At 52.9% G+C, this 27,823-nt stretch overlaps 13 protein-coding genes and 1 non-coding gene across 14 annotated transcripts; 7 read left to right on the top strand and 7 right to left on the bottom strand.

Moving 5' to 3' along the window:
• Positions 1 to 85: 85 nt before the first annotated feature.
• On the bottom strand, positions 86 to 2,730 carry ERG7 (Lanosterol synthase (Oxidosqualene--lanosterol cyclase)). Its single transcript, XM_062944468.1, has 3 exons — positions 2,351 to 2,730; positions 562 to 2,274; positions 86 to 508 (listed from the first exon to the last, which is right to left on the bottom strand). Exons 1-3 carry the CDS (start codon positions 2,606 to 2,608, stop codon positions 218 to 220), a joined length of 2,262 nt encoding a protein of 753 aa, XP_062803294.1. The 5' UTR covers positions 2,609 to 2,730; the 3' UTR covers positions 86 to 217.
• Positions 2,731 to 2,871: 141 nt separating this feature from the next.
• Positions 2,872 to 4,778, top strand: SPO11 (endodeoxyribonuclease; the record flags this gene model as incomplete). Its single annotated transcript, XM_062944467.1, has 8 exons — positions 2,872 to 3,386; positions 3,440 to 3,506; positions 3,568 to 3,676; positions 3,734 to 3,823; positions 3,878 to 3,958; positions 4,009 to 4,080; positions 4,136 to 4,436; positions 4,495 to 4,778. Exons 1-8 carry the CDS (start codon positions 3,071 to 3,073, stop codon positions 4,776 to 4,778), a joined length of 1,320 nt encoding a protein of 439 aa, XP_062803293.1. The 5' UTR covers positions 2,872 to 3,070.
• Positions 4,779 to 4,916: 138 nt separating this feature from the next.
• QC764_0038680 lies at positions 4,917 to 5,004 on the bottom strand. Its single transcript has one exon. It is a non-coding gene; the product is annotated as a tRNA-Tyr (tRNA).
• A 598-nt stretch (positions 5,005 to 5,602) lies between these two features.
• Positions 5,603 to 6,887, top strand: QC764_207470 (uncharacterized protein; the record flags this gene model as incomplete). Its single annotated transcript, XM_062944466.1, has 3 exons — positions 5,603 to 5,817; positions 5,873 to 6,217; positions 6,298 to 6,887. 3 exons carry the CDS (start codon positions 5,603 to 5,605, stop codon positions 6,422 to 6,424), a joined length of 687 nt encoding a protein of 228 aa, XP_062803292.1. The 3' UTR covers positions 6,425 to 6,887.
• YAR1 (ankyrin repeat-containing protein) lies at positions 6,462 to 7,169 on the bottom strand (the record flags this gene model as incomplete). The annotated part of the gene is made up of 2 exons (XM_062944465.1): positions 6,462 to 6,891; positions 6,956 to 7,169. 2 exons carry the CDS (start codon positions 7,167 to 7,169, stop codon positions 6,518 to 6,520), a joined length of 588 nt encoding a protein of 195 aa, XP_062803291.1. The 3' UTR covers positions 6,462 to 6,517.
• A 444-nt stretch (positions 7,170 to 7,613) lies between these two features.
• Positions 7,614 to 8,582, bottom strand: QC764_207455 (uncharacterized protein; the record flags this gene model as incomplete). The annotated part of the gene is made up of 3 exons (XM_062944464.1): positions 7,960 to 8,582; positions 7,723 to 7,887; positions 7,614 to 7,653 (listed from the first exon to the last, which is right to left on the bottom strand). Exons 1-3 carry the CDS (start codon positions 8,463 to 8,465, stop codon positions 7,614 to 7,616), a joined length of 711 nt encoding a protein of 236 aa, XP_062803290.1. The 5' UTR covers positions 8,466 to 8,582.
• Positions 8,583 to 8,677: 95 nt separating this feature from the next.
• On the bottom strand, positions 8,678 to 11,047 carry QC764_207450 (uncharacterized protein). The gene is made up of 2 exons (XM_062944463.1): positions 10,213 to 11,047; positions 8,678 to 10,150 (listed from the first exon to the last, which is right to left on the bottom strand). Exons 1-2 carry the CDS (start codon positions 10,400 to 10,402, stop codon positions 8,850 to 8,852), a joined length of 1,491 nt encoding a protein of 496 aa, XP_062803289.1. The 5' UTR covers positions 10,403 to 11,047; the 3' UTR covers positions 8,678 to 8,849.
• QC764_207440 (uncharacterized protein) lies at positions 10,677 to 11,474 on the top strand (the record flags this gene model as incomplete). Its single annotated transcript, XM_062944462.1, has 1 exon — positions 10,677 to 11,474. The coding sequence occupies one exon, from the start codon at positions 10,677 to 10,679 to the stop codon at positions 11,472 to 11,474; it is 798 nt and encodes a 265-aa protein (XP_062803288.1).
• QC764_207430 (uncharacterized protein) lies at positions 11,475 to 13,138 on the top strand (the record flags this gene model as incomplete). Its single annotated transcript, XM_062944461.1, has 4 exons — positions 11,475 to 11,795; positions 11,855 to 11,981; positions 12,039 to 12,162; positions 12,216 to 13,138. The coding sequence occupies 4 exons, from the start codon at positions 11,475 to 11,477 to the stop codon at positions 12,964 to 12,966; spliced, it is 1,323 nt and encodes a 440-aa protein (XP_062803287.1). The 3' UTR covers positions 12,967 to 13,138.
• Positions 13,139 to 13,270: 132 nt separating this feature from the next.
• On the top strand, positions 13,271 to 14,434 carry QC764_207420 (uncharacterized protein; the record flags this gene model as incomplete). Its single annotated transcript, XM_062944460.1, has 2 exons — positions 13,271 to 14,240; positions 14,328 to 14,434. The coding sequence occupies exons 1-2, from the start codon at positions 13,397 to 13,399 to the stop codon at positions 14,432 to 14,434; spliced, it is 951 nt and encodes a 316-aa protein (XP_062803286.1). The 5' UTR covers positions 13,271 to 13,396.
• Positions 14,435 to 14,658: 224 nt separating this feature from the next.
• QC764_207410 (Type I Iterative PKS) lies at positions 14,659 to 22,628 on the bottom strand. The gene is made up of 6 exons (XM_062944459.1): positions 22,503 to 22,628; positions 22,329 to 22,427; positions 21,503 to 22,262; positions 16,874 to 21,446; positions 15,040 to 16,800; positions 14,659 to 14,977 (listed from the first exon to the last, which is right to left on the bottom strand). Exons 3-6 carry the CDS (start codon positions 21,844 to 21,846, stop codon positions 14,912 to 14,914), a joined length of 6,744 nt encoding a protein of 2,247 aa, XP_062803285.1. The 5' UTR covers positions 21,847 to 22,262; positions 22,329 to 22,427; positions 22,503 to 22,628; the 3' UTR covers positions 14,659 to 14,911.
• Positions 22,629 to 22,722: 94 nt separating this feature from the next.
• Positions 22,723 to 24,761, top strand: QC764_207400 (uncharacterized protein). The gene is made up of 2 exons (XM_062944458.1): positions 22,723 to 23,156; positions 23,235 to 24,761. Exons 1-2 carry the CDS (start codon positions 23,055 to 23,057, stop codon positions 24,672 to 24,674), a joined length of 1,542 nt encoding a protein of 513 aa, XP_062803284.1. The 5' UTR covers positions 22,723 to 23,054; the 3' UTR covers positions 24,675 to 24,761.
• On the bottom strand, positions 24,579 to 26,769 carry QC764_207390 (uncharacterized protein). The gene is made up of 2 exons (XM_062944457.1): positions 25,055 to 26,769; positions 24,579 to 24,987 (listed from the first exon to the last, which is right to left on the bottom strand). The coding sequence occupies exons 1-2, from the start codon at positions 25,671 to 25,673 to the stop codon at positions 24,800 to 24,802; spliced, it is 807 nt and encodes a 268-aa protein (XP_062803283.1). The 5' UTR covers positions 25,674 to 26,769; the 3' UTR covers positions 24,579 to 24,799.
• A 28-nt stretch (positions 26,770 to 26,797) lies between these two features.
• On the top strand, positions 26,798 to 27,608 carry QC764_207380 (uncharacterized protein; the record flags this gene model as incomplete). Its single annotated transcript, XM_062944456.1, has 2 exons — positions 26,798 to 27,103; positions 27,169 to 27,608. The coding sequence occupies exons 1-2, from the start codon at positions 26,845 to 26,847 to the stop codon at positions 27,606 to 27,608; spliced, it is 699 nt and encodes a 232-aa protein (XP_062803282.1). The 5' UTR covers positions 26,798 to 26,844.
• Between the last annotated feature and the right edge of the window lie 215 nt (positions 27,609 to 27,823).

Below are 27,823 nucleotides of genomic sequence, written 5' to 3'. Positions count from 1 at the left end.
GTCCATGACGAGCAATCGTTTCACCGCCTTCCTCAACAGTAACATCACCAAGTGGTGGCACTGAAAGGGGGGAAATGAAATTGTATGAAGACTGAAAGGGGAATAAATGAATTAAGTATTACGTATAAAGCATTACCGAATGTCTCCAAACCATCATCATATGCTTTTGCCATCTTGCCTCATATTATCATCTTTTTCTTTCTCTGGCCCATCGTCCTCAAACCACAGTTTCGTTCGGGTACTTGCGAGCAAACATGCCCAGAGCCTTCAGGGTGAAGGTAAACTTGTAGTTGGGGTACGAAATCATGCAGCTCTTATTGAAGACACCCTCGATGGCTTCTTGAAGCCACTCGCCATTGCTTTGTTGGCGGTCCATGATCAGCTTGATACCTTTCTTGATGTGTTCAAGATTGGGGTAGTCTGCCTTCATGAGAGCAATTACCGCCCAGGCAGTCATGACAACTTGCGATCCTGAAGGATGCTCAATGTACTCGCCCGTCTCACATGCCTGCATCATGTTAGCATCCTGCAATTGTGACAAAATGTAAAAGCAGAACATACCCTGTAATGTTCAGACCAACCACCGTCCTCTCTCTGTTTGGAGATCAAAAAGTCACAGCCCCTTTTGGCATAATCGCTGTTCTTATATGTCTCACCAATGCTGGCCAAACTCTCAAGGGCAAACATGGTGGCATAAGTAAAGCAAATACCCCAGCTCCCATACCACCCACCATGTGGCTTCTGGGCAGTCTTGATCCACTTTACGGCGCGCTCGATGAAGCGCTCGATCTCTTTGGTTCTGTATTCCGGCCAGTGATTGCGGAAGAGGGACAAAGCCGTGACCACCGCAGTTGTGCACTCGGGATACTCATACTCGACCATGATGTTACCAAACACCTCAGCAGCGTTCAATACCTCCATCCAAGTACCCGCGCGAGGGGGCTCATATGACGAGCATCCGCCAGAAGGATTCTGGTATGTCAGAAGAGTGTCAATGGCGTCAAAGATTCTCCGATCATCAATGAGGGTTGGGAAACCTGGAGTCTTCTGGAGAATGATGACAGACTTGAGAGCTTCCGAAACACAGTCGCTGACAGCATAGCCTTGATCCTTGTTGCTAAAGGCCCATCCGCCTTTGCGTTGCTGGCGATAGCATTTGTCCTGGTCCTTGACATTTTCGCGAATCTGTTGATCATCCAAGAACTCGAGCGCCTTCATCAGCATTGGCCGCCAACGGGGATCCTCGGTTAAACCAGCATCCATCACAGCCTGAATGGCAAAGGCAGTATCCCAACACTGAACACCGTTGGTGCCATTGGCAAGCAAACCCTCGTCCTTCATCCAGAGGAACTCGTGGGCTCTCTCGCGATGCCTGCGCACAGCATAGGAATCGGGTCCCTCTTTGACATAAAGGCACACCGTGTTCATGGGCCCTGACACCGTGGCCAAATCAGCATGGTCGGTGTTCTCATTCTCCATCTCGATGAGCTTCATGGCCCACTCCTCGCCCTTCTTAGCAATCGCCTGTGTCCGCAAAACTGGGTTCCAGATATTGACAAGACACCAGTTTACCGTGTTGAGCACCCACGTCTTGGGATGGTAGTTGTCCCTGGGGTTGATGGTGTTGCGGTGCGAAGCCCAATTGATCTTGGCCCAGTCCTCCACAAACAACTCTTGCCGAAGGGAGCGGATCAGTTCCGTTTCCTCAGCCTGCCACCTCTTGGACCACAGATAGCTCATGGGCAGAAACACTTGGCGAATGTGGATCCACCATCTCCAAGGGGCAATAGGGACCCAGTCTGGGAGAAGCCACAACTCGGGGGGTGTTGGGTTAACGATATCCCACTGGGCAACTCCCATCACGGCCAACCACCACTTGGCCCAGTGGGGGGCATGTGTCGCTCCTCCCATCTTGTGCAGAGTGGCGCGAGCCTTGACCATCACCGGGTGGTCCGCATCAACACCTACAATCCGCAGGACAGTGTAGTTGAGCGATGTTCCAAAGACTGATGTCTCGCCCTCGATATGCAGACCCCAGCCACCGTCTTCGGGATTGGCGCGCGCAAACAAATAATTCTTGATCTCGGTCGCGTAATACCAGGGAATTGGCGTCTTGGTGACATACCAAGCTATAACGATACACGGTAGCAGGAACATGGGACCGCCATATTCACAGCCCCAGTGACCGCTGGGCAGTTGGAGCTTTTCGAAGAATTCGAGACCGTTTCGGACCGCATCGAGAGGGGTCGTCGGCTTTGGGAGATCGGGGGCATTCTTTAAGACATTGTTAGTAGTGTTTCGAGCAGTGTTTCGACCATGGTAAAGCCCTGAAAAGCCCAGAAGAACGTACCACAGGAAGGCCAAGAAAGTACTTGTCAGCAAAGCTCTGGGGCCAATCTTTAAGAGCTTGGTCGTCCTCAAGATACACCCATGATTGGCGTCCTTTGTCGTCGCGCATGCGCCATCGTGTATGGTCAGTTCGCTCTTCGATTCTTTGGCGTTTTGCGACATGGTCGGTGAGGTCGAAGCTCAGGCGCTTCTTGGTGGAGGACTTCTCGAGGAGAGGTTGAGTTTCCGAGGACACTCCTGCAGCATCCTTCTTTCCCATCGTGACGAGCTATACGAAATTATGGTGCCGTACCACGAAAGAGCGGAGGAACAGTTGGTTTTAAGAGCCAGCAAACATTTTGGCCGTGGACTGAGCTGTCTTGGATTCGCCAATCGGGCCACAGCGATCACCCGTCGTCCGTTGAATTTCAGGGGCTGCAGCAACGGGATCCACCCGTCAAGCTGGCAGTGACGCACGGGCCCACCAAAGTGCATGTGAGAGAGACCTCATCCATGTCGGAATCTTTCCGATGACATTGGGAAGGAGCACTGCCAGATCAGTGTGTGATCAGGTCAACTCGACGAGGAAGGAACACTGGGCTGGCAACAATTGCAGTACTACCGTAATTGCAAGTAAGAATGGGAAGGAGCCGGAAAGCCTGGGTATTTCCCCAATGCAGAAGCAAGCGACTTGTGCATCATCTGTCAGATGTTGGTGTAAGTCGGCGCCAACCCGATCACCATGGACGAAATATCGACAAATTCAACTGAGGGGTATTCTCAAGGCACTGGTACTCACAGCCAAGATTCATCTGGTGCCTCTTCTGTCAACTACGACGCGGTCAATGTCGTCGCTGTCGCTGGCAATGGTGCCCTCGACCGAATCGAGTCGCTTCTCGAAGCAATTGTTGATGCTGTCACGACCGGAAACGAAATCATGATTCCCTACAGAACTGTCCGAGCATCACGCCCCGGGCGCTCACAAGGCCCGCCAGCGGCGCGCCAAGCTGGTGTGGTGAGATTCCCAGGTCGTACCATCCAGGAAGCGAAGAAATTTGGTTAGTGAACCGGGGCGTATCGAGCGATTTCATCTAACTGGTTCTGTGGATAGAAGCCTTACTATGCATCATTGAGCTTTCCCACGAGGCTTTACTGTCGGGAATGTTGATCACCAAGAGGTCTGTTTGTGAGGACCTACCTCCAAGACTGGGATGTTGGCTCACTCACCTGAGTAATCAGAAACATATACTACCAAAGTCCAGATCTTTTCGGCTCACAAGTTGCAGTTGATGTCATGGTGGACAATCTTGCTTTCACCCTCGGTGTCGGCCGAGGCGATTTGAACATTGTAGATAGGCATCTGTTACCTCTCATTGAGTCAAATTTCTGACTGGAACGATCATAGGTTGCGACAGCCAAAGGCCTAATTTCAGGCCCCATCATGTTGATCAGTCGAGACGGTTCCGTCATTGACTGTGGGCTCTCTCATAGTACCGTGAGACATTACCTGAGACGATCAAACACAGGGGTTGTATGCTGATGGTCGTAGGGTATTCTTTTGCCATCCACAAGCGAGATCCGGAGCATTGGCTTTCATGAGGTCCAGTGGATTTTGGTGATTGAGAAAGAGGTCAGCTGAGACTATCGCGCTTAAATGGCCCCGGCTGACATGGGATCAAGGCAACTTTCCGAACTCTTGCTGCAGCTCAATATGCAAAGAACTCCCGAGCAGGTCACGGAATCCTCATCACGGTATGGCTTCAATGTTACAGATGATGTGTTCATAACTAAGTTCTCTGTCTGCCAGGCCAAAGGATTCCCTGACTTGGCCACCCGAAGGTTCTTGTCTCTTGTACATTCCATGCGGCCGAGTCTAGTGATTTTTGGTCTCGCAGACTTTGACCCTGACGGTATTTCCATTGTCCGAACATACCAGAATGGCAGTAGACGCCTAGAGCATGAGAACGAGGCAACTGTCCCCTCGCTCTGCTGGCTTGGGGTTAAGAGTCGCGATCTCCTCTCTTCATGGCAAAGTCCAGCAGTTGACGATGAGGAGGACCAAGAATTACATGGAACCACAGGCGGGGAATCTCCTCAATTGGTGGAAAGTGAGCAGGTCCCCTTCTTTCTGTTTCGTGACAGTTATTAACCTACTTCTCGCGCCAGACTCCGATCATCAGCGGCCGGCCAAAAGACCCAGGCTGTCAGATTTTCGAAATCCAAGCGACAAAGTGTCCTCTCTCACTTTGAGGGACCGAAAGAAAGCTGGCGATATCCTGAGGGCCATTTCCTCTGTCGAGTTGCCCTCCGGCGGCGGGTTGGAACATGCACAGGAACTACAGCGCATGCTGATGTTGAACATCAAAGCTGAGATACAGGCCGTGGACAGTTATGGGGATCTGAGTACCTGGCTGGATGACAATCTCTGCGCGAGAATGCACGCGGACTAGTGATACGGGAATCAGCAGCTGGCTTTCGCTGCCTCAAGTGCAAGTGGTGTTGTTGGTGTCTCTTGGAGAGAAGTCAGTCAACGGTGGTTGGTCCCCACATAGGTGCCACTTTGGCCTTCCCCATCAACAACCAGGAAACCCCTTGTGGTGTAGTTGGCTATCACGTTCGGCTGTAAAGGAATTTATTGATACCGAAAGGTCACCGGCTCGATTCCGGTCGAGGGGAATATATTTTGCCCCTTTTTGAGCCACGTGGTTGTGGTTTACCCAGCTTCATTTTTGACTTTCGGGGTGAATCACTTTGAGGCCATAGCCAAAGCCAAAGGAGTATGAATCTAGCCAGCTTATGAGATAAGAAATACCAAGGTCAGCAGGTTCAAATGACGGCCAAAAACCTCGAATAACAGTGGCAAGCCACCGGAAAAGATCTCCGAACTATTCACTACCATTGTGGATCCCTAATGTTTCTTATATTCCATGTCCTTCTCTTCTTTTTGTGTCCGATTCTTACTGTTCCTGACATCCAATGTTTGTACCCTAACCCTCTCTCCCTGAGTCTTTTTGTTCACTAGGCACGTGACACCGTACAAATTACGCGTAATATTTCACATTTGCATCGTCTCATCGATGTAATTTTCATCACCACCTGCCCAACTGAAACTGCATCAGAGTAAACTTTTGACAACGACAACAAAAGTCTGAGAGACCCACCCTCATTGTCTCTCAGTATCTCACGCCACTTTTCAAGGTATTCAGCAGGACTTTTAACAGATCAGGTTTGCTTCTTTTCGTCACCTCTTCTCGAACAGCTCGGACCCACCAAGATGTCGAATCAGGACCAACAACCAGCAGACGCCCTCATCAATACCACCGACGGCCTCGCCTATTGGGAGTCTATTGCTCCAGATGTGAACGGCATGTTGGGCGGGTTTCCCCACATCAGCAAAGTCGACATCCAAGGCTCAAAAAACTTCTTGGCTAAGCTTGGTGTTGGCGCGAAGAGGAGGAAGGTGGAGAGGGCGTTGGAGGGGGGCGCTGGGTTTGTTTTCAGCTTGTCTCCCATCAATTTATACTCACTGACAACACCCCGATAGAATAGGCCGTGTGACGACGGGGTTGCTCCTCGATGGCATCGCCCAGCAAGTCGACGTCATTGAGCCGATTCAGAAGTTCACCGATGAGCTCAAGGGGAAGACGGGGGTGGGTAAAGTGTGGAATATAGGGTTGGAGCAGTGGGAGATGCAAGATGGAGGGGAGAGGTATGACTTGATATGGATCCAGTGGTGCGTGGGGCATTTGACAGATCACCAGCTGGTGAGCTTTCTGGAGCGGTGCAAAGCTGCGTTGGATGTGGAAAAGGGGGGGTTTATTGTTGTGAAGGAGAATAATAGTACAAGTGGGAAGGATGATTTTGATGAGGTGGATAGTAGTGTTACGAGGTATGTATGTTTGTGTGTGTTTTTTTTAAAGGGGGGGGGGGAGGGGGAGGAATGTTGCTGCTAACAGAAGAACACCCCAGGGAGGACGCGACGTTTAGACGCATCTTCAAGGAGGCCAAGTTGAAGCTCGTGCAGGTTGAGCTGCAGAAGGGGTTTCAGAGTAGTGGGTTGTTGCCAGTTAGGATGTATGCTCTGAAGCCAGAGTAAGGCGGGTACATCACAGCAATAACAAAACAAATCAAAGAGCAGTTCTCAGTTCATGTCATTTTCTTCTTCTTTTGGTATTATTCGTCGTTCCTCTCAACTTGACTCCTTCTCCTTTCCTTTTGAAGAGCCCTCATTCTCCTCACCGTCTTCTACCTTTACATCCGCCACAGCCTCCCCTAGACCCTCCTTTGCATTCTCAGCCTCCATCTCACGCACCTCCTTGAGGAAGTAATCCACCACATCGATCTTCTCGCTGAAGCTCGCCAGGTCAAGAGGGATGTAGTTCTTGTCATTGGCCAACGCAACAGACGCACCGTTTTCAACGAGGAGCTTCACAATTGGGAGGTGGCCGTTGAGAGCTGCCCAGTGGAGGGCTGTGTTGCCGAACTCATTTGTGGCGTCGAGGAAGGCTTGTTTTTGATCCTTGTCGGCGGTTGGAAACCGGGAGAGGATGTACTCGACGATTTCTGTCAAAAATTATTTTAGTTTCATGTAAGAAAATAGTGGATAGTATGAGAGAATTCAACTCACCAACATGACCGTTGGCGCTGGCCATGTGCAGGGTTGTGTTCTTGCTGCTCTCGTCTACCGCCTGGGCGAGAACGTCGGCGGGTGTGGGTATCCTGTCGGTGGTCTGGCGGGCAATGATTCCTGAGAGGAGAGTGGAGAGCTCGTCTTTGTCACCGACGCGGGCGAGGTAGATGAGGTCGTCAATTTCTTCTTCTTGAAATTGGATCGAGGCCATTTTCGGTGTTTGAGGGGGGCCTCAGAAGTGACGTAAAATCGAATCGAAAATGAGGGAAAATCACGAGATTGATTCTCACGACAATAGATAGGCAGCAGACTGGAATATGAGGGTTGAGATTGAATGTGAAAGTGAGAGCTGGGGTGTGTGTGACTTCATCACTGCGGGCAGCCAAAAGTTGTGAATTTTTTCTGGAGCGTTGTGACCCAAACAGTGCGGGCACTGTGTGGCCTGAGTGACCATACTGTGCACCCCCTTATTCACCCCTTTTCAAGGGACAAATGTTCAAGGCATCTTCCTCGACTGAAAGAGTAGAGTACAAGTAGAGCTGCTCTTAAATGAATTCCAAGTGATTTTCATATATCATGTCTCTTAGCGCTCGATCTCAATGTGACGCAAGGAGATGCTACCATCTGTGTCCCAGACGTGCAGGACTTCAACATTTTACCACTCCCCAATAACCAAGAAAAACGGGTCAGCAGAGCTAAGTCAATGTCAGTAGCTTGTACATAGTTCCACGTTTACACTCAACCAAACATGGAGGGCAACTCACTACACCCCAAGTAGATAATTCGGCTTAAGATCGATCTGGTCAGCGCGACAACCGATTGTCTTTTGCGAATAAATCTGACCGGGCTTCCAGTCACCGGTGACTGAAGATGCCCCAGTACACTGCGAGTATTCCAGTTCTATAAGGCCTCTTGCGCTGTATTGTATGCTGAACACACTTTGTGTCAACACCTTGCGGTATCCATGTCATCGTCAAATCAAAAGGAAAGGATGTACTCACTCGCCATTACTTCTCTGCCCTGGCTCATCACACTTCCACCCATCATTAAGCAACAGCGTCTTCTCATGAAACCTCAGGTGAAGCCGTGGACCACGGGTCCCATACAGCCCAACCGTCCCAGCGTCGACTGAAAGCCACTTGTCGCACCAGAATACATGGGTCGCGTTTGGTATCGGCCCAGACATGGTGGTGTTGCAGCGAGCTAGGCCCCCGATGGCGGGGTTGGTGAGGTTGAAGCTGAAGTAAGTCGACTCGATGCTGGGCTTCTGTTCTTGTTCTTCGGTGGGTGACATGAATGTGGAAGAGGTGGTGTATTGGAGGCCTTTGATGGACCAGCGGAACTTGACATCGACAGTCTTGTTGCTGCAGGAGCTGATGAAGGGTTTGGTCCAGCCGAAGTCGTAGTGGTAAGGACCTTGGCCGAGTTCTGTTGAGTCGACGGTGGTTGTGGTGGGTGCCGCCCTTGAAAGGGTTGACATGGCGGAAAGAAGGGTTGTCACGAGCATGTTGGAAACCGCAATTCGACCTATATTTACTTTTGCATAGGGAGGATTCAAACGAGGTAGTTTAGAACTGGAGAGGCAGCGGTGGGACTAGCCATTGCTTTATGAGTCCGTAAGGACATGAAGCTTGAGTACGGTCGGAAGCGATGATCTGCAATGTAACATGTGCCTGTGGTAGCATGTAGTAAGATTCTCAAAGTAGGATTCTCGGCCTGGGATAACATGCAATACGCTTGTATTAATATAAGGCTAATAACGATATAGTAATATACCACATGAAATAGAAGAGGTCATTATATGTATCTATTTTTAAATCAGATTCTAGAGCACCAGGCTGTGAATTATGTCTTGGCAAATAAGCAGTACAGGACAAGTGATGATACCAAGTTATGTCGCAGCGATTGTAGCATCTCCAACCACTGCCTCCTCACCCCGTGATTTCTCAACAAGGTCCGGGAAGTTATCCCACGATCCTTCCACACCGCACCAACGCACCCACCGCACCATTACCCTAACAATCTCCTCATCTTGTCGCATTTCTTCTGCCACAGTCTTTTTGATCTTATCAGGGACTTTGTACTGTCCTGGCTCCAGCATCCTCTCCACAGAGTCCAAAGCCAGATGCGCAATCTTGAGGAAATCCTCCTTCGCCAGGGGGAATCCTTCCACCGGCTCGGGTAGCTCTTGGGTGTTTAACATAGCCCGGATGACCTTGGAAATGTGTCCATCGTCACCATAGACATTGGCCCGGTGACAGAGTTCCGGCCAGCCGTCCTGGGGGCGCTTAGGGGTGTACCCAGTAACCCTCTCAGGGTACAGCTTGGGACATCCGCACCCGGCATACATCACCGCGTCTCCCCAAGCCTTCCACTGCAGCATCCGCTTCTTGTTTTCGTTGGAGATCCAATCTTGTGCCATAAAGGTCGGGTAGAAGATTCCCAGCGTGGACATGTGAAGCATGACAAAGTCGATGGCTTCTACCTTGCCGGGATGCTGGGCTGCCCCGAGAATGTACGCGCACGTGTGTATCATGGCGGTGGTCTTTTGTTGGAGGTCCTCTGGTGTTGCATCGACTTGGTATGAGGCCAGATATGGCACCAGCTCTTTGGCCACCTTTTTCAAGAGGCCGTCAGATATCTTGTTGAGGGGGTCGTCAGGTGTCACGGCGTTAGCAATGACGGGGTCGCTTTGAAGACTAGTGACGATTTCCAGCAGCGATTTTGACGGGACATCCGGGTTCGACTTGAGATATTCCTCCACTGGGAAGATGAACCACTCTGGCCATTCGTCATGAACACACCCCGCTGCGAGAGCCTCGGCGACGAGACAGGGTTGGCTAAACTCCAGGCCACAGCCGAGGTGGATCATGGGATGAAGAAAGCCAGAATGCATGCGCGCAAAAATGTCGTCGGATAACTCATCCCCCTTGAACAGGTACTCGTTCACGACAGCCGGGACCCCCCTCACGGCAATCTCGTCTTGGAAAAACCGAACGTAGTCCTGGTAGTAGTCCAGGTTTCCAATGCACTGCTTGAAGAATGCAGGTTCTTTCAGTTTAACCGCAGCTACTGACGCTGGATGGTACTGGATGAGGGCCTGGTACGGCTTGTTGAGATCGTACATGGCCTGTACCTCTGATGGAGTGGCGCCCAGGGCCCAAAGAGTGAGAAGATGGTGCACGGTGTGGTCTACAGAGCCATGTCAGAAGCCGTTTCATACAGTTTGCAGTACAATGCGTTTGCGAACTTACTGTGGAAGCCCACGGCATCAAAGAGAGTGTGGTAGCGTACATGATTTACCATCAGCAGCTCAGAGACCTTGTCTGCGCTTTCTTGGGTCAAAACCTTGACGTGGGTATTGCCTGGAGTGTCTTCAGGCGAAAGTTGAATGTTATATGGGGAGATCTCTTTGGGGATGCATCTTTCTCTTGGGAAAGCCATTGCGGTTGTGAATTGGAAGCGGAAACTTGACAGAGCACCTCACCTGCTCGTTGATGCTGAGGAAAGAGTGTTAACTTGTACGCCAATCAGGTACTGTACCGGCCATGACAGCTGCATCGGGGAGGGGTATCGGTCACCGAGAACGCCTCGGACTTGGCGTTGCTGACAGGAAGGGCCCTCCCCAGCTAAGGTACTTAGGCATGTGCGATAATCGACTTTCCCTCATCTCATTCCACAAAGCGTTTGCCGTGCTGGCTCGGGATAGCTATCAACGATGCCTTCTTATGCAGTGCTTGGTGCCACAGGCAACACGGGCAAAGCTCTGATGCAAATCCTCCTGCAGTCACCCGTCAACCGGGTCAACGCCTATTGTCGGTCCAAAGAGAAGCTCTTCCGTGTCTGCCCCGAAGCCGCCAGCAACAAGCAGGTGAAGGTGTTTGAAGGTCATCTCGACGATATCTCGCTCATTGCCGACTGCATCCGCGGTACTCGGGCCGTGTTCCTCGCGGTTGCAGTAGTGGACAATATGCCAGGTTGCACCGTGGCTCGGGACACGGCATCGGTTGTCATCTCGGCTCTCGATCGGATTCGGCATGAGGCCAACCAGCACAACTCCCCCCCACGGCTTCCGAAACTCATCCAGCTCTCCTCAGCCTCACTCGAGGAGTCCTTCTGCGGAGACGTTCCTGCCTTTGTTCACTCGATCCTCAGCACTGCCGTGTCATATCTCTACAAGGACCTCGCTGAAGCCGAGAAGTTCCTGCGAGCGCAGCAGGGCTGGGTGACTTCCGTCTTTGTCAAGCCCGGAGGGTTGGTTCATGACCGGCAGAGTGGCCACGAGATCAGCACCGAGACAGCCAAGACGCCGCTCTCCTTCTTGGACCTGGCGGCTGGAATGGTGGAGATAGCGGCCAGTGAGGAGGGAAAGTACTGTATGCGGAATGTCAGCGTGCTGCCAACGTCGGACCATGTCAAATTTCCGTGGGATGGCATTTACTTTGCCTTGACGGGGTTGTTGTATCATTACATGCCCTGGACATATCGCTATCTGGGTGAATACCCGCTTCCATAGATGTTCCCAATCCGAATTGTGTTTTACCGATATCTCGGAGTAAATCAGTACACCCATCCCTTTCCCGGTTTAGACCCGTACTACTTGAGGACATCTCTCGCAGCCCAAAGTTGTCACACAGAATACCACGGTATTACGTTCCACCACGCACTAGGTACTGTTCCACTACATACTGTCAATATGGAATCCATCTTCAACCAGATCAAAGAGCTCTACGCCAAGGCAGAGGATGCCGGGAAAAGAGAGATCCAGGGCTACATCCGTGAGCTGCAAGTTGGCTTCTATTCAGACTGGGATGTTGTTATGAGACTCACCAGCGGGGTATGTTTTCCTTTACGGCATCCACCTAGTTAGATATAGGAGGCTAACAGTGCTTGAAGCCTCTTCAACTGGCGCTGGCCAAGATTGGCATCGACCTCGACATTTTCACGACCCTCACGCAGAGTGATATTCCTGTCACGCTGAGCCAGCTGACTGAGCAAACTGGGGCCTCGGCACAACTTTTGGGTACGGATCATGGATTCACCTTCAGCAACAGATACTCGGAATACTGATGCATAGCAGCACGTCTCCTTCGTACCATGGCAGCATTTGGCCTCGTGAAAGAGACCGGGAAGTACGAATACACTGCCAGCGCCTTCACCAAGGTCTTTTCGAACCCCAATGCGGCGGGTGCTATTTGCCAACTGTCAGTCTCCCTCTCAACGACTCCAGAACGGCAGAAGCTAACTATTTCTGTAGCTTCGATATTCCCGGCCCGTGTACCCAGGCCATGCCCGACTTTCTCGCCGAGACCAAGTACGAAAACATCACCTCCAACAAGCAGACCGTCTTCCAGAAAGCCTTCAACACTGACCTGACGCTCTTTGAGTGGATGCCTCAACACCCAAAGCACATGAAGAGCCTAGGCCACCTGATGGCACTGGAACGCCCAGTTCACTGGGTAGACAAGTACCCCGTCGAGGAGAGGCTCGGTTCCCTTGCCACCAAGCCCGACGAGGCCGTCTTGGTAGACATAGGCGGCGGGTTTGGTCAGCAGGCCATCGCATTCAAGGCAAAGTTTCCCAACCTCCCCGGCCGCGTTATTGTCCAAGACATCCCGCAAACTCTGGCGGGTGCCAGGCCGGTTCCGGGCATTGAGTTTGTCGAGCACGACTTCTTTGGCCCACAGACTGTCAAGGGGGCCAAGCTGTATTATCTCCGTCATGTGCTCCACGACTGGCCCGACAAGGAATCTTTGCAGATCTTGAAGAACATCATTCCTGCCATGGGCCCGGACTCGTGTTTGATCATCGACGACGTGGTGCTTCCTGAAATGGGCGTGCCTTGGCAGTCGGCGTACATGGATTTGATTATGATGAACAGCTTGGGAGGCGTTGAGCGAACCAAGCCTGAGTGGGAGGCGCTGTTGAGCGAGGCTGGGTTGAAGATTGTGGAGATTCATCAGTATGACTCCAAGATGCAGTCTATTATTGTCACGGTTCCAAAGTAAGGGATTGGATGTACGCGTTGGTACTATTAGGTAGCATGTACACGAATGCAGACCAAGGTGAATTGGAAAGGGCGAATGCGACTTCTGCTACCATTAACTTCTTGCATGGCTTCAAGGTTGTCTTGATGAACGATGACTCCTAATACATATCCATAACGTCATTTGTGTTGACACCAAAGCAAAAAGTTGCTTAGTTGAGTCAGGATAGCGACACAATTGTGCGGTACGACAAGCACTTGCCAACGAATTCGCTCCCCGAAATATCGTACACCGATATTGCAGTAGCTTCATCAACCAACAGCAAGCCAGATCGCCACCCGTCACTCACCTACCTATTCCACGCATACATGTAGGCATCAGTACACCCGTGGTGAAAGAGACTGACTATCCATAGGTAAACGCCACCAAAAGAAGCTCACCCATCATCAACATGTCCACCTACGCCCTCCTCGGAGCTACCGGCGCAACCGGCACCAGCATCCTTCACCACCTCCTCCAAAACCCCCCTCAAGACCTAATCCAACTCAACATCCTCGTCCGCTCCAAACCCAAACTCCTCCAAACCTTCCCAACCCTCCTCTCATCCCGCCCTCCCCCCCCTTTCAAAATCCACATCTTCGAAGGCACCTCCACCTCTCCCCACTCCCTAACCCCCTGCCTAACCTCAGCAACCACAATCCTCAACTGCGTCGGCACCAACGCCAGCAACCCCGGCACAACCCTCCACTCCGCCACCGCATCAGCCATCATCTCCTCCCTCACCACCATCTCGCTCACCAACAAGAGCCACTACCAACCCCCCACAATCCTCCAACTCCGCACCGCAAGCCTCAACCCCGCCCTCTCCTCCCAAGTGCCCAAGCTAGTCCACTCCGTTGTCAGTTTCTGTCTCCACAACAGCTACTCCGACCTAGAAGAGGCATGCAACCTCTACATTCCAGCTTCCAGAAACGGGTTGTTAAATTACATACTCATCGACCCGCCCACGCTTCACGAGTCCCCCCCGACGGGATATTCTCTCATCACCCGAGCAGACGAAAAGCAAGACGTCGCGCTTAGTTACGCCGATCTTGGGGCGGCGATGTGCGAGCTTGCCACGACGAGGGAACGGCTTCACGGAAAGGCAGTGGGCGTCACGGCGAGGGGGAAGGTGAGAGAAAAATGGATGCCATTGATGGGGTTCCTAGTCAAGGGGGCGATGGGGAGGGTGGGGGAACGGTTGAGAGAGGGGGTGACATTTTTGTATGGCCCAATGGCGCCTTTTTTCGCGATTGGTATGTATGCTGAGGCTCCCGGGTTGCCTGCTTATGCGACCGTGACGGTGAGAAGTAGTTAGTGTGTGAGCATGGGCTTATTTGTAGTTTGTGACTCTAGGGATGATGATGATGATGATGATGAGTGTTTTGGTGGCGCGGGCAGTGGCATGCTGGTTTTGGAGTGGTTAGCGGAGGAGTGGGGGCGGGTGTAATCTTAGGGGCCGCATGGGTTGATGTTGTACGTCCTCAGAGATGTGTAATAATTGATGATATTCTCAGATACTCAAACAAACAGCTCCAGAGAGCAAAAACCTTTTCCTATCCCCTCACCAATAAGTGGGCCTCAGGCCGAAGCCCTGGAGCAACCTGCTTGACCAATCCGCCAGGAGTAATACCTCCCACAGTTGAGGAATGAACAGTGGTGATGGGAGTGGAGCGAGCAATAAGACATTTAGGGGTTACGCCCATTAACGTGAATCGAATGAACCATTTCTCCAGAACGAACGAGGTAGCAATACGAAGGACAAGGGATTAGCAATAAAACCCCAACTGGTCATAAGAGATCAGAGATACAAGTTCAAGCCTGACCATCCAGAAAACGCCAACGAACTCAAAATATCCCAACTCGCCTAGATACAGTGAATAGAACTCATAACTTCGTCACAGTCGTAACCCTTACCCATATCTTCTCACCCAGTATAACCACTCATAACACGGTCAATCAGATCGCTAATCAACCCGACATACTCCTTGCTCTGTTCTGTGCGTTAGCCAACATCCCATTTTCACATTCCTCACAACAAATCAGTCCACTCACCATAAGCGTAAAATGATTCGCCCCCTCCGCCTTCACAATATCAAACTCGGCCCCAGGCAGCACCCCATCCCACCCATCCGGTCCAAAATCAACCCTCTTCTTCACCATAAAATGCATCCCCTTCATCTTCGGCGCCTCGCTCTCCTTCAACACAGTCTCAGCAGCCCAAATCAAGCCCACCTTGGGCATCCTACCACTGATGGCTTTGAGCGGAGCAACCTTGTAATCCAACATGACATCCACCACCGCCTGAAAATGCGGAATCAAATACCCCGGCGGCTCAGCACTACCCCCCTGCCCCCCAGGCTGATTCGCAAACAGCCCCACACTATTACAATGCTTGTAAAAGCTATCCGGCAACTTCTCCATCACCTGTGGCACCGGCGCGTCGATGATGATGATGCTCCCGACCTCCTCCCCAGAATTCACCAGCGCCTCCGCCACGACATAGGCGAACGCCCCACCCGAGGACCACCCGCCTAGGTGATATGGCCCGTGGGGTTGGCGGCGCCGGATTTCGGCACAAAAAGACTCGATCATGGCTGTGTGGGTGCAGTTCATATTTTCGGGGTCGCGCGCGTAGGGGCAGTTGAGGCCGACGACGGCGACGTCGGATTTGAGGCGGGGGAGGGGGACGTAGGAGGATGCGGAGCCGCCGCCGTCCGGGAGAAGGAAGAGGGTTCTTTTTGCGACGCGGGGGAGGCTTTGGAGGATGACGGACGTGCAGGGACGGCAGTGTGGCACGCGCTTGATGGATGGGGGGGTATCGTTGTCGTCATCCTCGGGTTCGCTGGCGCTGCTGCTGCTGCTTTCGTGGATAGAGGAACTATGGTCTAGATCTGAGGTGGTGGAAGAGATCGAGGCGACTTCTTCCGGAGCAAGATTGCTGCTGCTGTTGTTGTTGTTGTTGTTGTTGAGGAACGCGGAGAGTTTGGCCACGGTGGGGACGTCGTCGAAGAGGGAGAAGGCTGAGTCGAGGCCTAGGCCGAGTTCCTCTTTGAAACGACTGGAGATGACCATGGAGCTGAGGGAGTCTATGCCAATGTCGGAAAAGATTGTCTCGGTGGTGAGTTCTTCAATCGCGACGCCGCTTTCCTCAGAGATGATCTTCAGTGCGGCAGGAAACTGGCTGCTGTCGAAGGCTGCGCCAGACTCCGTGGTGGGTGTTGCCAATACATCGGAAGCTCGGGTTGTAACATGTGCAAGGTATGGGTCTGGTGTCTGTTGACTTGCAACCGGCTCGGCGTCATGGTATTCGTCATCTTCGTCATCTTCTACTTCTGCTGCGGTAGAAGAAGCACCCAAGTAGTTTCTCAAGGCACCAACAGTTGGGCAGTCAATGAAGAGCGAGAATTCCGAGGCCATGTCCATGCCCAAGTCTTCCCTCATTCTACTGCCAATCACCATGGAGCTCAGTGAGTCGATGCCCATGTCGACAAAGTTGCTCTCATCTGTGAGCTCCTCGAGAGCAACACCGCTCTCCTCGGAAACAACCCGCAGGACCGCGTGGAACTTCTCATCATTGGGTGTCCCGCAAGTCTTTGCCTTGGGTTTAGGGGCTGTCCTTTTCTTCACCGAGTCTGAGGCTGGCGCTGGCTGGGTTGCTTGCTTCGTCGTCATCGGAGCAGGCGTTGGTTTGACATCAACAAATGATGGCTTGGACTTTGCAGGAGCTGTCGGGTTTCCGCCGCGTTGACGGATGCCTTTGTCAAGTGCTGACTTGAGCACAACATGCAATGCCTTTCGTGGCACGTTCCGCAGCTGTATCATCGAGTATCAGCATCTTACCCTTCATCAAACACTGAAAAAAAAAATAGACGTCACGACAACTTACCGACAGATTCCCAAAGAACGCCACCACTTTGTCCCCATGCAGAACAACCACATCACCGTGAGCAAGATCACCCCCCTTATCCCTGCTGAACTTGGTGTAAACCTCATACTCCTTCCCCTTCACTAGCGGCTCATAGATCTGCAACGACCCCCAGCCATGGTTGACATACACCTCCTTGGCAATATCCGTCTCGTCACTGGCGTTCATGGCAAACCCAGCCACCTGGGTGATGGCATCCACATACGCTGGATGGGCAGCAAAGTCCCCTTCGCTCTTCGCATCGGAAAAGTTCATCTTACAAGTTGCTTCATTTTCTGCCTCTTTGAGAATCAGATTGTCGAGGAGCTTGTAATCAGGGTGGAAAGTAGCCATGCTGCTCATGAGCTTGTACCCGCTCTTGCGGGTGTATCGGAGGCATCTTCCCTTCGCCATGCCATCGTGGAGCTGGTGGATCTTGGCCTTGTAGTCGGGTACTTTCTTTTGGAGGGACTTGTGCTGGGCATCTGTCGTGAAGCGGACTGTGCAGGTGGCGTGCTCCGTGTCGAGCTTTCCGTCGGGGAGATATGTTGCGAACTTGACGGTGGCTTTCCGGGTGGTGGCGGCTGCCTTGGGAGGCCAGCTCATTGTTAAGGTAGTGCGGAGGAGCTGGGGACCTTGTCCGTGGGGAATAAGGGCTTTGTCGACAACAAGATCACACACGTCAACAAGACCGTCCAGGGCTCCTGGGTGTCCGGCTCGGAGTCGGGCCATGGAGTATCTGCCGACTTGGAGGGCAATGTCGGCGTAGAATGAAGGCGTGGCGAGGGGGATGCCATCGACGAGGTGGCCTTGTGCAATAGGGTTGACATCGGCACGGGACATGTCTGTTTCGACTATAAAGGTGGCTCCCAACGGCTCTGTCTTCTCTTCAACCACACGGTGGACAGTGGTTGTAGTCTTGATTTCAGGGTAGGCTTCTTTCGTGGCATCCAGCTTTGATGGCTTGCGAAGGGGCGACTCGGTGGGCACCTGATAGGCAGAAGTGTGCACCTCTTTGCCGGCATCAGCGCAGTCGCATTTGATCTCGTGGCGGTGCAGGCACCAGTCGCCTTCGTAAGGGATGTAGTACTCCTTCAAGTCCCAGCCATAGTCAGGTAGAGGGATCACTTTCTTGGCCGAGTTAAAAGGAGCGTGATAGGCGACCCAGTTGACGTCGAGACCAGCAGTGTAGATGGTCGACAGGATGGTGGTGAGATTAGGCCAGACGTCTGTATTCTGATGCAGAGTGGATAGCGTGGTCATGTTGTTTCCGAGTGTCATCTTCACCATGCCACTGAGCAACGGTTTTGGCCCAAGCTCGACGATGATGGTCTTATCGTTGATGAGGCCCTTATCTCTGGCTGTCTCGAGAGCTTTGACCATATCGACCGCCTCGCGGCAATGTCTGGCAAGATAGTTGGCACCGATGGCACCTTCCTCGTTAATGATATTGCCCAATAGTGGCGACAAGACAGGCACAGCCGGTTTTGAGAAACACACCCCACCTGCCAGTTTCTCAAAGTCTTCCAGAATCGGCTGCACCTGAGCCGAATGAAAGGCGAACGGAAGCTTCAATACTGTCGCCTTGATCCCCTTTCCAGCGAGGACACGTTGCGCCTCGGTGATATCCTCGATCGAGCCGCTCAAGACAGTATCATGCGGGCCATTGATACACGCAACATCACAGCTCAACCCTTCCAACGTCTCGGTAAGAGAAGCAGCTGAAGCTCTAGCGGCTAGCATAGAATGGGTACCGCGCTGACAGCGTTCCTGAAGAAGCTCGGCTCGCTTCCCGACGACATAAATCGCGTCAGACGCTGAAAGGACACCGGCCACATACAGCGCCGCGTACTCTCCAAGACTGTGGCCCACGACAACGCTAGGCCTGAGCCCAAAGGATTGGAGGAGGTCACCGAGGGCCATTTCAAGGCATGCCAGACCGACCTGCACCACTACGGGGAGCATGGCATCCATGTCGCCCTCAGCAGAGGTGATGATGTTCAGAAAAGAAGGGAGGCCATGACTCTGCGCGAGACGGTCGAAGCGATCAACGGCGTCACGGAATTTTGGATATGCCTCGTACAACTGTCGACCCATACCAAGGTACTGTGAGCCTTGACCTGTGAAGGCAAAAACGACGTTGGGCTTGGTCTTGGGACGGTTGATACCGTCTCCATTGGCGATGGCCGTTATCAAGCTGCGCTCCACCTCGGTGATGGTGGACCCGGTGATGCTCACACGGTGAAGGTGATGCCAGCGGCGAGCTGTGGTGGTATACGACAGCTGAGAGATCGAGAGATTCGGAGTACTCTGAATGTGCTCGAGGAGTCGTTCCAGGTTGCTCTTGAGCGACTTTCCCACATGGCCAGAAGCAGTGACAATGTGGTTGGTTCTCGGGTCTGGTGCAGAAAAGTCCTGGCGCTCGGGTGCATCTTCCACCAGCAGTGCCGTGTTGCCACCGGCGGCGCTGAAGTTGTTGATGAGAACGCGGCGAGGCCCCTTAGACCGAGGCCACGGCTTGGGCTCCAGGGCAATGTGAACGTTGCGTGCTCCAAGGTTAGGGTAATGTCGGTTGATCTTGCTTCCAGGCTTGATCCCGCAGTGAGGCACAATGGTGTTGTGCTGCATCATCAAGAGCACCTTGACAAGGCTGGTCACGCCCGAGACACCTTCACCATGGCCAACATTGGCTTTCGCAGAACCAACGTACAATGGGCGATTCTTGGGACGAGCCTCCTCGTCAGGGGCAAAGACGGAGAGCACAGACTCCATTTCGACCGCGTCCCCGACCTGGGTGCCGGTCCCGTGCATCTCGATGTAGCTCAGCTCGTTGGGCCTAACACAGGCACTGCTAAGCACAGCAGTCATGTTCTCGATTTGAGCGCCGACGTGTGGTCTCGTCATCGAGTCTGACATGGCAGAGTGGTTCGTCTTGGCGTCGAGGATGGTGGCGAGGATGGGATCATTGTCAGCCAAGGCATCCTCCAATCGCTTGATGAAGACAGTGCCAACACCCTCAGCACGGCAGTAGCCATCCGCAGCGTCATCAAACGGCTTGCAGTTTCCAGTACGAGACAAAAAGAAGCCTTTGTCAAGACCGGTGTGGCCATCGGGCGTGAAGATCATGTTTGTACCACCAGCAACAGCTGTATCACAGTCACCGCGCCAGAGCGAGTTGCAAGCCAGGTGGATCGCTGCCAGACTGGACGAGCAAGCAGTGTCATTGCTGTAGCTTGGGCCCGAGAACTCGAAGCAAAAGTTGATGCGGCCGGGGATGAAGCCTCTGTTGCCTCCCGTAATAAAGTGCGTGTCGATGTTCTGGGCCGTGTTGGTCTCCATCCAATCGTTGCTAGTGACACCATGGAATACCCCAATACGGTTGCGCTGCGTGGATGGAGTTGTATCGGGGACGATGCCAGCACGCTCCATGGCCTCGTACGTCGACATCAACGACATTCGCTGGGCCGGATCCATCTGAGGCGCCTCCTTGGGCGAAATGCTAAAGAACCGCGGGTCAAACTCAGCTGTAAAGTCCAGCCAGCAGCCCCATCGTGTGGCGCCTTTGTTGCGAGCCTTGCCGGTGTCGTCTACATGGGTTCTGACGTCCCATCGTCGACGTGGCACCTCTTTGCACGTGTCGACGCCTTTGTATAGGAGATCCCAGAAGGCATCAGTACTCTGAGCCTCGGGAAATCTTCCCGACATGGAAACAATGGCAAGCTTGCACCTGTTGCTTCCGGGGCGATGGGAAAACCTGTTGGTCCCACCGGTCACGGTCCCAATTTCATTGGCGATACCGCCAGTTGCTAGAGCTGACGACAGGCTCTTTTGAGCGGATGACCCCACGGGAGCGATGACAGCGCTGCTAACACCGCGAGACTTGAGTAGACGAGGCACTTCGGTCTCAACCTTGTCCCAGCCAATGGGTACCAGGAGACACTGAGACAGCGCCAGCTCGACAAGATCTCTGAAGTTTGCCACCCACACTAACTTGCCAGACGCGCTTGACAGGAAAGGGATCTTGGCTGAGTAGCCCGACCATGGCTCAACAGCAGTAGTCTCCAGGATGAAATCGATGTCTTTGGACGTGAAGAGATGGTCGCCGTGCGATGGCACAAAGACTGGAATCTCCGTTGTTTTGTAGCCGCTGAATGACTTGGCAGCAAGCAGCTGGTCCAGAACACGGGGGCTTCCAGTGATAGTTGTTGACTTGGCGGCAGTAGCTGTGATCCAGGGATATCGAGTCTTGGGCAGGGCATTCCCATCACAGAACTCCTTCACGAGTGCCTCGGCGACTTGTGGCATAAGACCTGAGACGACAGCAGACCATGGACGTGCACGATCGGGAGCCGATGTCTCGAGACGGTCTCGCATTTCGAGTGCGCAGAGGCCAAGACGGAATGCTATCAAGGCTGTTTGGACGGCTATAGGTAGCAGTTCTGAGAGAGAGCTGCTGCAGCTGATAGCAGCGGCGGCAAGCGAGCCGGTACATACACCCAAAACGTAGCTATCATTGGCACGCGGGTAGGGCTTTGTGCTGTCTTCTTCGTATGTCCTTCGGATATGGTCAGTATGTCCGGCCATCTTATAAGAGATTGAGATGAGACTCACTGCATAAAGCTGCCCAGCTGGGATATACACGACAAGGCAGTCTGAAATGCTGGATTTAACTTCCCGTCGGCATACTTTTGCAACATCTCAGCCAGGTTGGCCGTCCTGGAGAGTTTGTGCTCTTGCGGCGGCAGCGATCGGATCATCTGTGCCCGGACAACATAGTGAGCCTGGCCCAAGAAGGCTGCCAGGAGAGGACAGTCCTGAACAGTCAAGAGTTCGCGCAGCTTTGGCACAAAGTCAAATGTTTGGTCTCCGAAGAGAAATATGCTTGTATTGTTGGCCATGGCTGGTGTGTGAAAGGCGGTCGAAGGAGTATGATGATGGGAGGAAGGTGACCACATGGTTATAGGTACGGGGAAGCAAGAAAGAGAAAAAAAGGCTGATCTATAATGCGGTGAAGAAAGGAGATACGAGGGATTATTACTCAAGTGTCTCAATGAGGATAGAAGCACAGCATCAGCTGGCACAAGCTCAAGCCGATGCCGAGGGTGACGATAGGTAACACTAGTCTATCGCTTTCCGTTTCAATATTGCTCCGCAGCGGTCATAGTCAGTAGGGGACCGATATCAAGCGTCTCGGGCTTGCGATTTCGCTTGGGTGATGGTACTTGGCACGAATCAGGTACCTGTAAGGTTGAGCCGGCCGACGCGGAGTGAAGCCTCGTTATACAAATTTTATCTGTGGACTTGTTGGTGCTTTGTCGTCAGATACATGGTCTCTCCCAGAGCCAGAGGTACCCAACTCACAGGTAACACGCTGGGATTGTAAGTATATGAGTACATGTTTATTTGTTAAAGTGCTTCAGGTATGAAGGTGATATACCTAGACTGGTAATGTCTGATCGACCTAGGCTTTCTCGGAGCCATTTGTGTTGGCTCAGACTCGAAAAGTAAACGATAGCCTACCTATGAAGCTACACAACTTGAAGTTCAGAAATTCATATGGGATGTCAGAACTCTTCCAACAACCGGTGGGATATTGCAGCCATCTCATTACCGGACTGATTTCTACAGGTAATATCACGGCCCAGATCAGGAAGGGTAGTAGGTACTGATCTTTCCAACCATTTTGTGTAACATATGCATTACAAATAATGATATCCAGAATGTAAAAGGGCTGACGGAGTAACGGTGACCTCCGTGCGTGTATCCGGGGTAGGCTAAATAGATGGAATATCATTCGGTGGCCGAGGCCTTGGCTGAGATCCATGGCGAACAATCTCGTCCTAATGGCAGAAACTCACAATTTTTGGGGTCCGTGTTACCTTAGCTAGGTATCGTACCATCACAGGGCCAGTCTGTCAATAATTTTGCTCCGTCGCTCGGCCTGTGACGATTATTGGTATCTCTCCCTCTATTAATGAATTTTGTGCCTAGTTTGGGCCGCTCACGGGGACCGCAATAAAAACCTTCCGTAAAGCACTACTCCTCTCCATTTAATGTCGAATACCCCAAGCAACTTGTGTCGCCTTTATGACAGCCCATCTGATGCATCATCAGCAGTCCCAAACTATTCACAAATCTTTCCTGAGAGACTGCCGCATCAAACATGACGATTTACCAGTCGATCCTCGACGCCACAACAGGCGCGCCCCTTCCCTTTGTGGGTATTCTACTCGTACTAGCCTTTGTCACTGTCCAAGCCATCACCGTAAGCTTTTCTTCCATATTGCCACCATCCCTCGTCATACCTTTGCCCTATGTTCTCTGACATCGAAATCACTCCCAGATAATCCGCACAGCCTTCCTCTCCCCCCTCGGCAAAATCCCCGGCCCCTTCCACGCCCGCTTCACCTCCCTCCGCCTGACCTACTCCGTCTTCTCCAACAACCGAATCCACTACGTCCACTCCCTCCACCGCCGCTACGGCCCCATCGTCCGCATCAGCCCCCGCGAAATCGACATCGCCGAGCCCACCACCGCCCGCGAAATCCACAAGATGGGCTCCGGTTTCACAAAAGCCCCCTTTTACGCCCTCCTCTCCCCCGGGCCCGTGGATAACATTTTCAATTTTCGGGACCCCAAGCTACACTCTGCCCGGCGTCGGCTCTACGCAAAGGGTTTCACCCTTTCCAGCCTCCGCAAAGAATGGGAGCCCACCATCCGCGAGACTGTTGCCCTCGCGGTGGCGAAAATCAAGGCTGATGCAATGAGAGGAGAAAAGGGGGCAGAGGTGATGGGGTGGTTCACCCTCATGGCCAACGAGATCGTCTGTCGGCTCACGTTTGGTGGTGGGGAGGACACGGTGAAAAATGGGGTGAAGGACCCGTTTGTGGTTATGCTGGAAAGGAGGATGGGGGATTTGGCGCATTTGCTCAAGTATTTTGTTCCGCCGGTTTATTACCTCGGGAGGATGCTTGCTTTGGTGGTGCGGCCGCTAAGGGATGTGTTTTACTCGCAGGAGAGGATGTTTGCTGCTGGGGATAGGGTTGTGGCGCAGGCAAGGAGGGAGGAGAAGGTTGTGGATGGTGGGGGGAGGAGGAATCTGTTTGCCAATGCGCTGGCGGAGGAAGAGCAAGGGGGGCCGCCTGGGCTGAGTGATACGGATATTGTCACTGATGCTGGTGCTTTGTTGCTTGCTGGGTCGGATCCGACGGCTATTTCGTTGACGTTTTTGCTTTGGTGCGTGCTCAGTCGGCCGGAGGTGCAGAGGGAGGTTGAGGCGGAGGTGGCGGGGATGGGGAGTGGGGAGATTACTGATGAGGTGTGCGAAGGGTTGCCGGTTTTGAACGCGGTTATTGACGAGAGCCTGCGGCTGTATGGCGCAGCACCGGGGTCAATGCCGAGGAGTGTGCCGAAGGGGGGAGCCACGCTTGGTGGGTACTATGTCCCGGATGATACGGTGGTGGTTACGCAGAACTGGAGCCTGCACCGCGATCCGGTCGCGTGGGAGAATCCGGATGTGTTTGACCATACCCGCTGGCTGCCGGGTAAGCAGCTGTCGGAGCGGGCCAAGATGTCGTTCAACCCGTTCGGGTACGGTGCCCGGCAGTGCTTGGGGGTGCATCTCGGCCGAATCGAAATGCGGCTGGCTGCGGCCATGTTTTTCCGGGAATGTGCGGGAGCCAAGCTTGCCGCTTCTGTTACGCCGGAGAGCATGGTGGTGGTGGATAGTTTTATTGCTGGTGTTCCGAAGTCTCGGAGGCTAGAAATCACAATGAAGGGGTAACAGACGGGACAAAGTTGGGCAATGAGAGTAATTTGCGAGTCCTTTGTAATGTATTAAAAGCAGGTATATGGTACAGTGAAAAGGGAAACTAATGTGTCATGAACATGGTGTGTTGTTACAAGCTGTTAGATACCAAGGTAGCTGCGCCGTCTCTTGCAGTTTCCTTTACCCTTGCCCTTGCCCAAGCACTCATCGACGGGAAGTTTCTCAGGAGTGATCAAAGCCAGCTCCAAAACCTCACTCGCGAGACTGAAGCCGCTGAGCTCATTGGTAGGGGGCCTCCAGCCCTCGTTGTAGGGAAGACGCTCTTGCTCTGAAGATGACATGTTAGCAGGGGTGGGCTGAGAGGCATGCATGGGGGCTGACAGGTGGCAACTTACCAAAAAGGATCTTGATCCAGTCAACCGGGCACTTCCCTGTAGAGGGCTCGACAATGGTACGGAGGTACTTGATAGTTTCGCCGTAGCTGGTGATGCGGTGCGTGACGTCGTAGGTGAAGTCGGGGTTTCTCTTGCGCGAGTCCTGGACCATGGCATAGCGGGCCTTAGCAGCGGCCTCGAAGGAGATGTACTTTTCTCCCTTGAAGTGATCCATGAACTTTTGGAACTGTCCTTTATGAAGAACAGACTGGTCACCGCCGAACTTGGCATCTTCGCGAGACAGGGAAGCATCGTGCTCAAAGACGTTGTGACGATCCGTGAGGTCTTGAAGAGTAAAGACACCTTTGGATGGGTCAAGGGCCGTAAAGAGGCCCAGCTGAGACACGGTGAAGGCGAGCTCGTGACTGAGATGGAAGACCTCCTTGAGGACAGGGGTGAGGCCCTCGACGGTGATATTCTTGCCATCACGCTGGATGAAGCCGTGGTTGGCGAGACTATTCATGGCCGGACAGGGAGCGCGGAGCTCGCCGGGCTGGCGAGTCTTCCACTTGGAGAAGTCGAGTTCTGCGAGGGCTGAGCCAGTGAAGGCCAGCAGAGACACCAGGCGAATGCCCAACATTTTGAATAGGGGCAGGACCACTAGCTAGGTATCTGGGAAACAAACGTTCGGCTTAAGCATACAGGAAGTGGCGGATCTTGCCAGTGTAAAAACCTAAAGCTGTTGGTGATGGTGATGGTGATGGTGATGGTGGTGGTGATGATGATGGGGAGAATCGCTTGAGCTCCAGGCACCTTTAAGTACTCGAGTCCGTCTCATCCCCTTCCCCAGTTGAGTCTTTGCCTCAAGTCCAAGCCATCGTGATCCATCCAAGCCATCGTGATCCAGGCCTGCTCCCATTGCTGGAATGTTCCCTCTTCGCCTCGAGGACGACGCCATCACCTGTTAGTTCGGCCGCGCCTCATGGCAGGCTTATGCTCGGGGCAACCGAGTATGGTCTTGGATGGATGGGGGCCGTCATGCAGCGCCTCATGAACACAGCAAGCGATATTACACCACGTGGAGGCTGAAGGATTGCTGCTCTGTTGATTGGTTTGCCCCTGAGCGAAGGAGGGTGCCCCTGACAGAGGAAGCCTGATAGAAGGCTCCCTACCGTTGCCTCGGGTCCTCAGCTGCGTGGTATATGCACAAGTGGTAATCTCCCGTCTTACTTTGCGTCATGCGAGATCTGGCCGTCTGTGTCTATGAAATATCCCCATCCGGATACAAAGGTTTATCCGTGTCACGATATGGTTTCCTGATATGGCAGGAAACGCCTGATGGCGGTTCAGAATGTCGTATCTTTGGCTGTCATGGAGAGAGAAGTATTGAGACATGGTACCACCTTGGACGGTGCTGAATTACTCATTATGTGTGCTGTCCGCAGTCAGACACTACGCAGCAGCAGGTAGGCAATTAGCGCCGGTGGCTGGTTATACGCCCAGCAGGTGTTTGACAGGTAGGTGGCTTCCTAGACAAGCAGCCTTTGTCCCAAAATAGATGACAGTGACAGCTGTGGGTGTAGCTGTGTGCCAGCTCAGGCGTTCGCCAAAGCGCTACGCTCTGAGAGGCTGTGTGGCACAGAAACATGACCGGTCACCGAGTACCAGTGAGGGAGCTCGGGGTTGGAATTTTTCGCTGACCGATGAGTGTTGTTAAGACCCAGCACGTGAGTGCAGAGGCGGGCGCAGGAAGGGTAGCATGGTGCGGGAATCACCGATGGTGCCCGGATGCCCAAGGGTTAGGGGCCGAAATGCTCACCACCAGACAAAGAGCCTGCTGTAAGAGGGTGGTTACACTGGCAGGCAGACGCTGCACCTTGCCGCTAAGGACGGGAAGTGAGTTTGAATGCCTTCCCAAAACGGCATTAGAGCTTTGTTGCTGCCTCCAAACTTTCAGCTGTAGCACTCTCCAACTGTCTCCCCGCTTCTTCCTTTTCTTCTCCAAAACCTTCCTTCCATCTCGCACTGAGCACAGCAGCCCGAGTGATCGCAAGAGTCACACCATCACACGTACGTAACTTGGGCAGAGAAGTTAAAAATGTCATTGACAGGCATTTGCTGACCCGCAATCGCAGTCAAATCACAAGACGAACAATTGACAATGGCCCCTTCTCAGCTTTCCGCTCTGCAGTATGCTGCCCACGCTTTTGCCACCATCTTCACCGGCTTTGGCATCAACGCTATCCTCCGCCCGCAACATGCCCTCACCTTCTTCGAGTTCGCTCCCCCGGCGTCCGCTGCCGATGCCAAGATGGTGGACAGCTTGATGGCCGTGTATGGTGCGCGCGACATTTTTATGGGAGTGGCTATCTACGCTGCTGCCCTCTTCGGCACAAAGAAGTCGCTTGGCTGGACCCTCGTTGCCGCTAGTGGTGTTGCCGTGGTTGACGGCATTGTGTGCTGGAGTCATGGGCAGGGAGAGTGGAACCACTGGGGGTATGCGCCCATGATCACCGCCGTTGGTGCCGTACTACTGGGTATTTTGGACGGTGCCCCCGCGCCGAAGCGGAACTAAGCCGTCGGTGCCTTTTGAGAGCAGGACATCAATGATATGAAAGAACATGTAATCAGATATTCACCTTTTGTCGTTCTTTGGCATACGCAACAAAATGAAACGTCCTGTTTCTCAAAAATGCATGGCCCCGCACGTTGCGATGACAGATGCCAGTTGCCGGATGTAGTCCGGGGGAAGCTTGGTCGGATGCCGATGCTGTGGATTCGGGAATGAAC

The sequence above is a fragment of the Podospora pseudoanserina genome, chromosome 2 (assembly GCF_035222485.1).
Source record: "Podospora pseudoanserina strain CBS 124.78 chromosome 2, whole genome shotgun sequence".
NCBI lineage: Eukaryota > Fungi > Ascomycota > Sordariomycetes > Sordariales > Podosporaceae > Podospora > Podospora pseudoanserina.
This window is presented reverse-complemented; position numbering and strand designations above follow the sequence as displayed.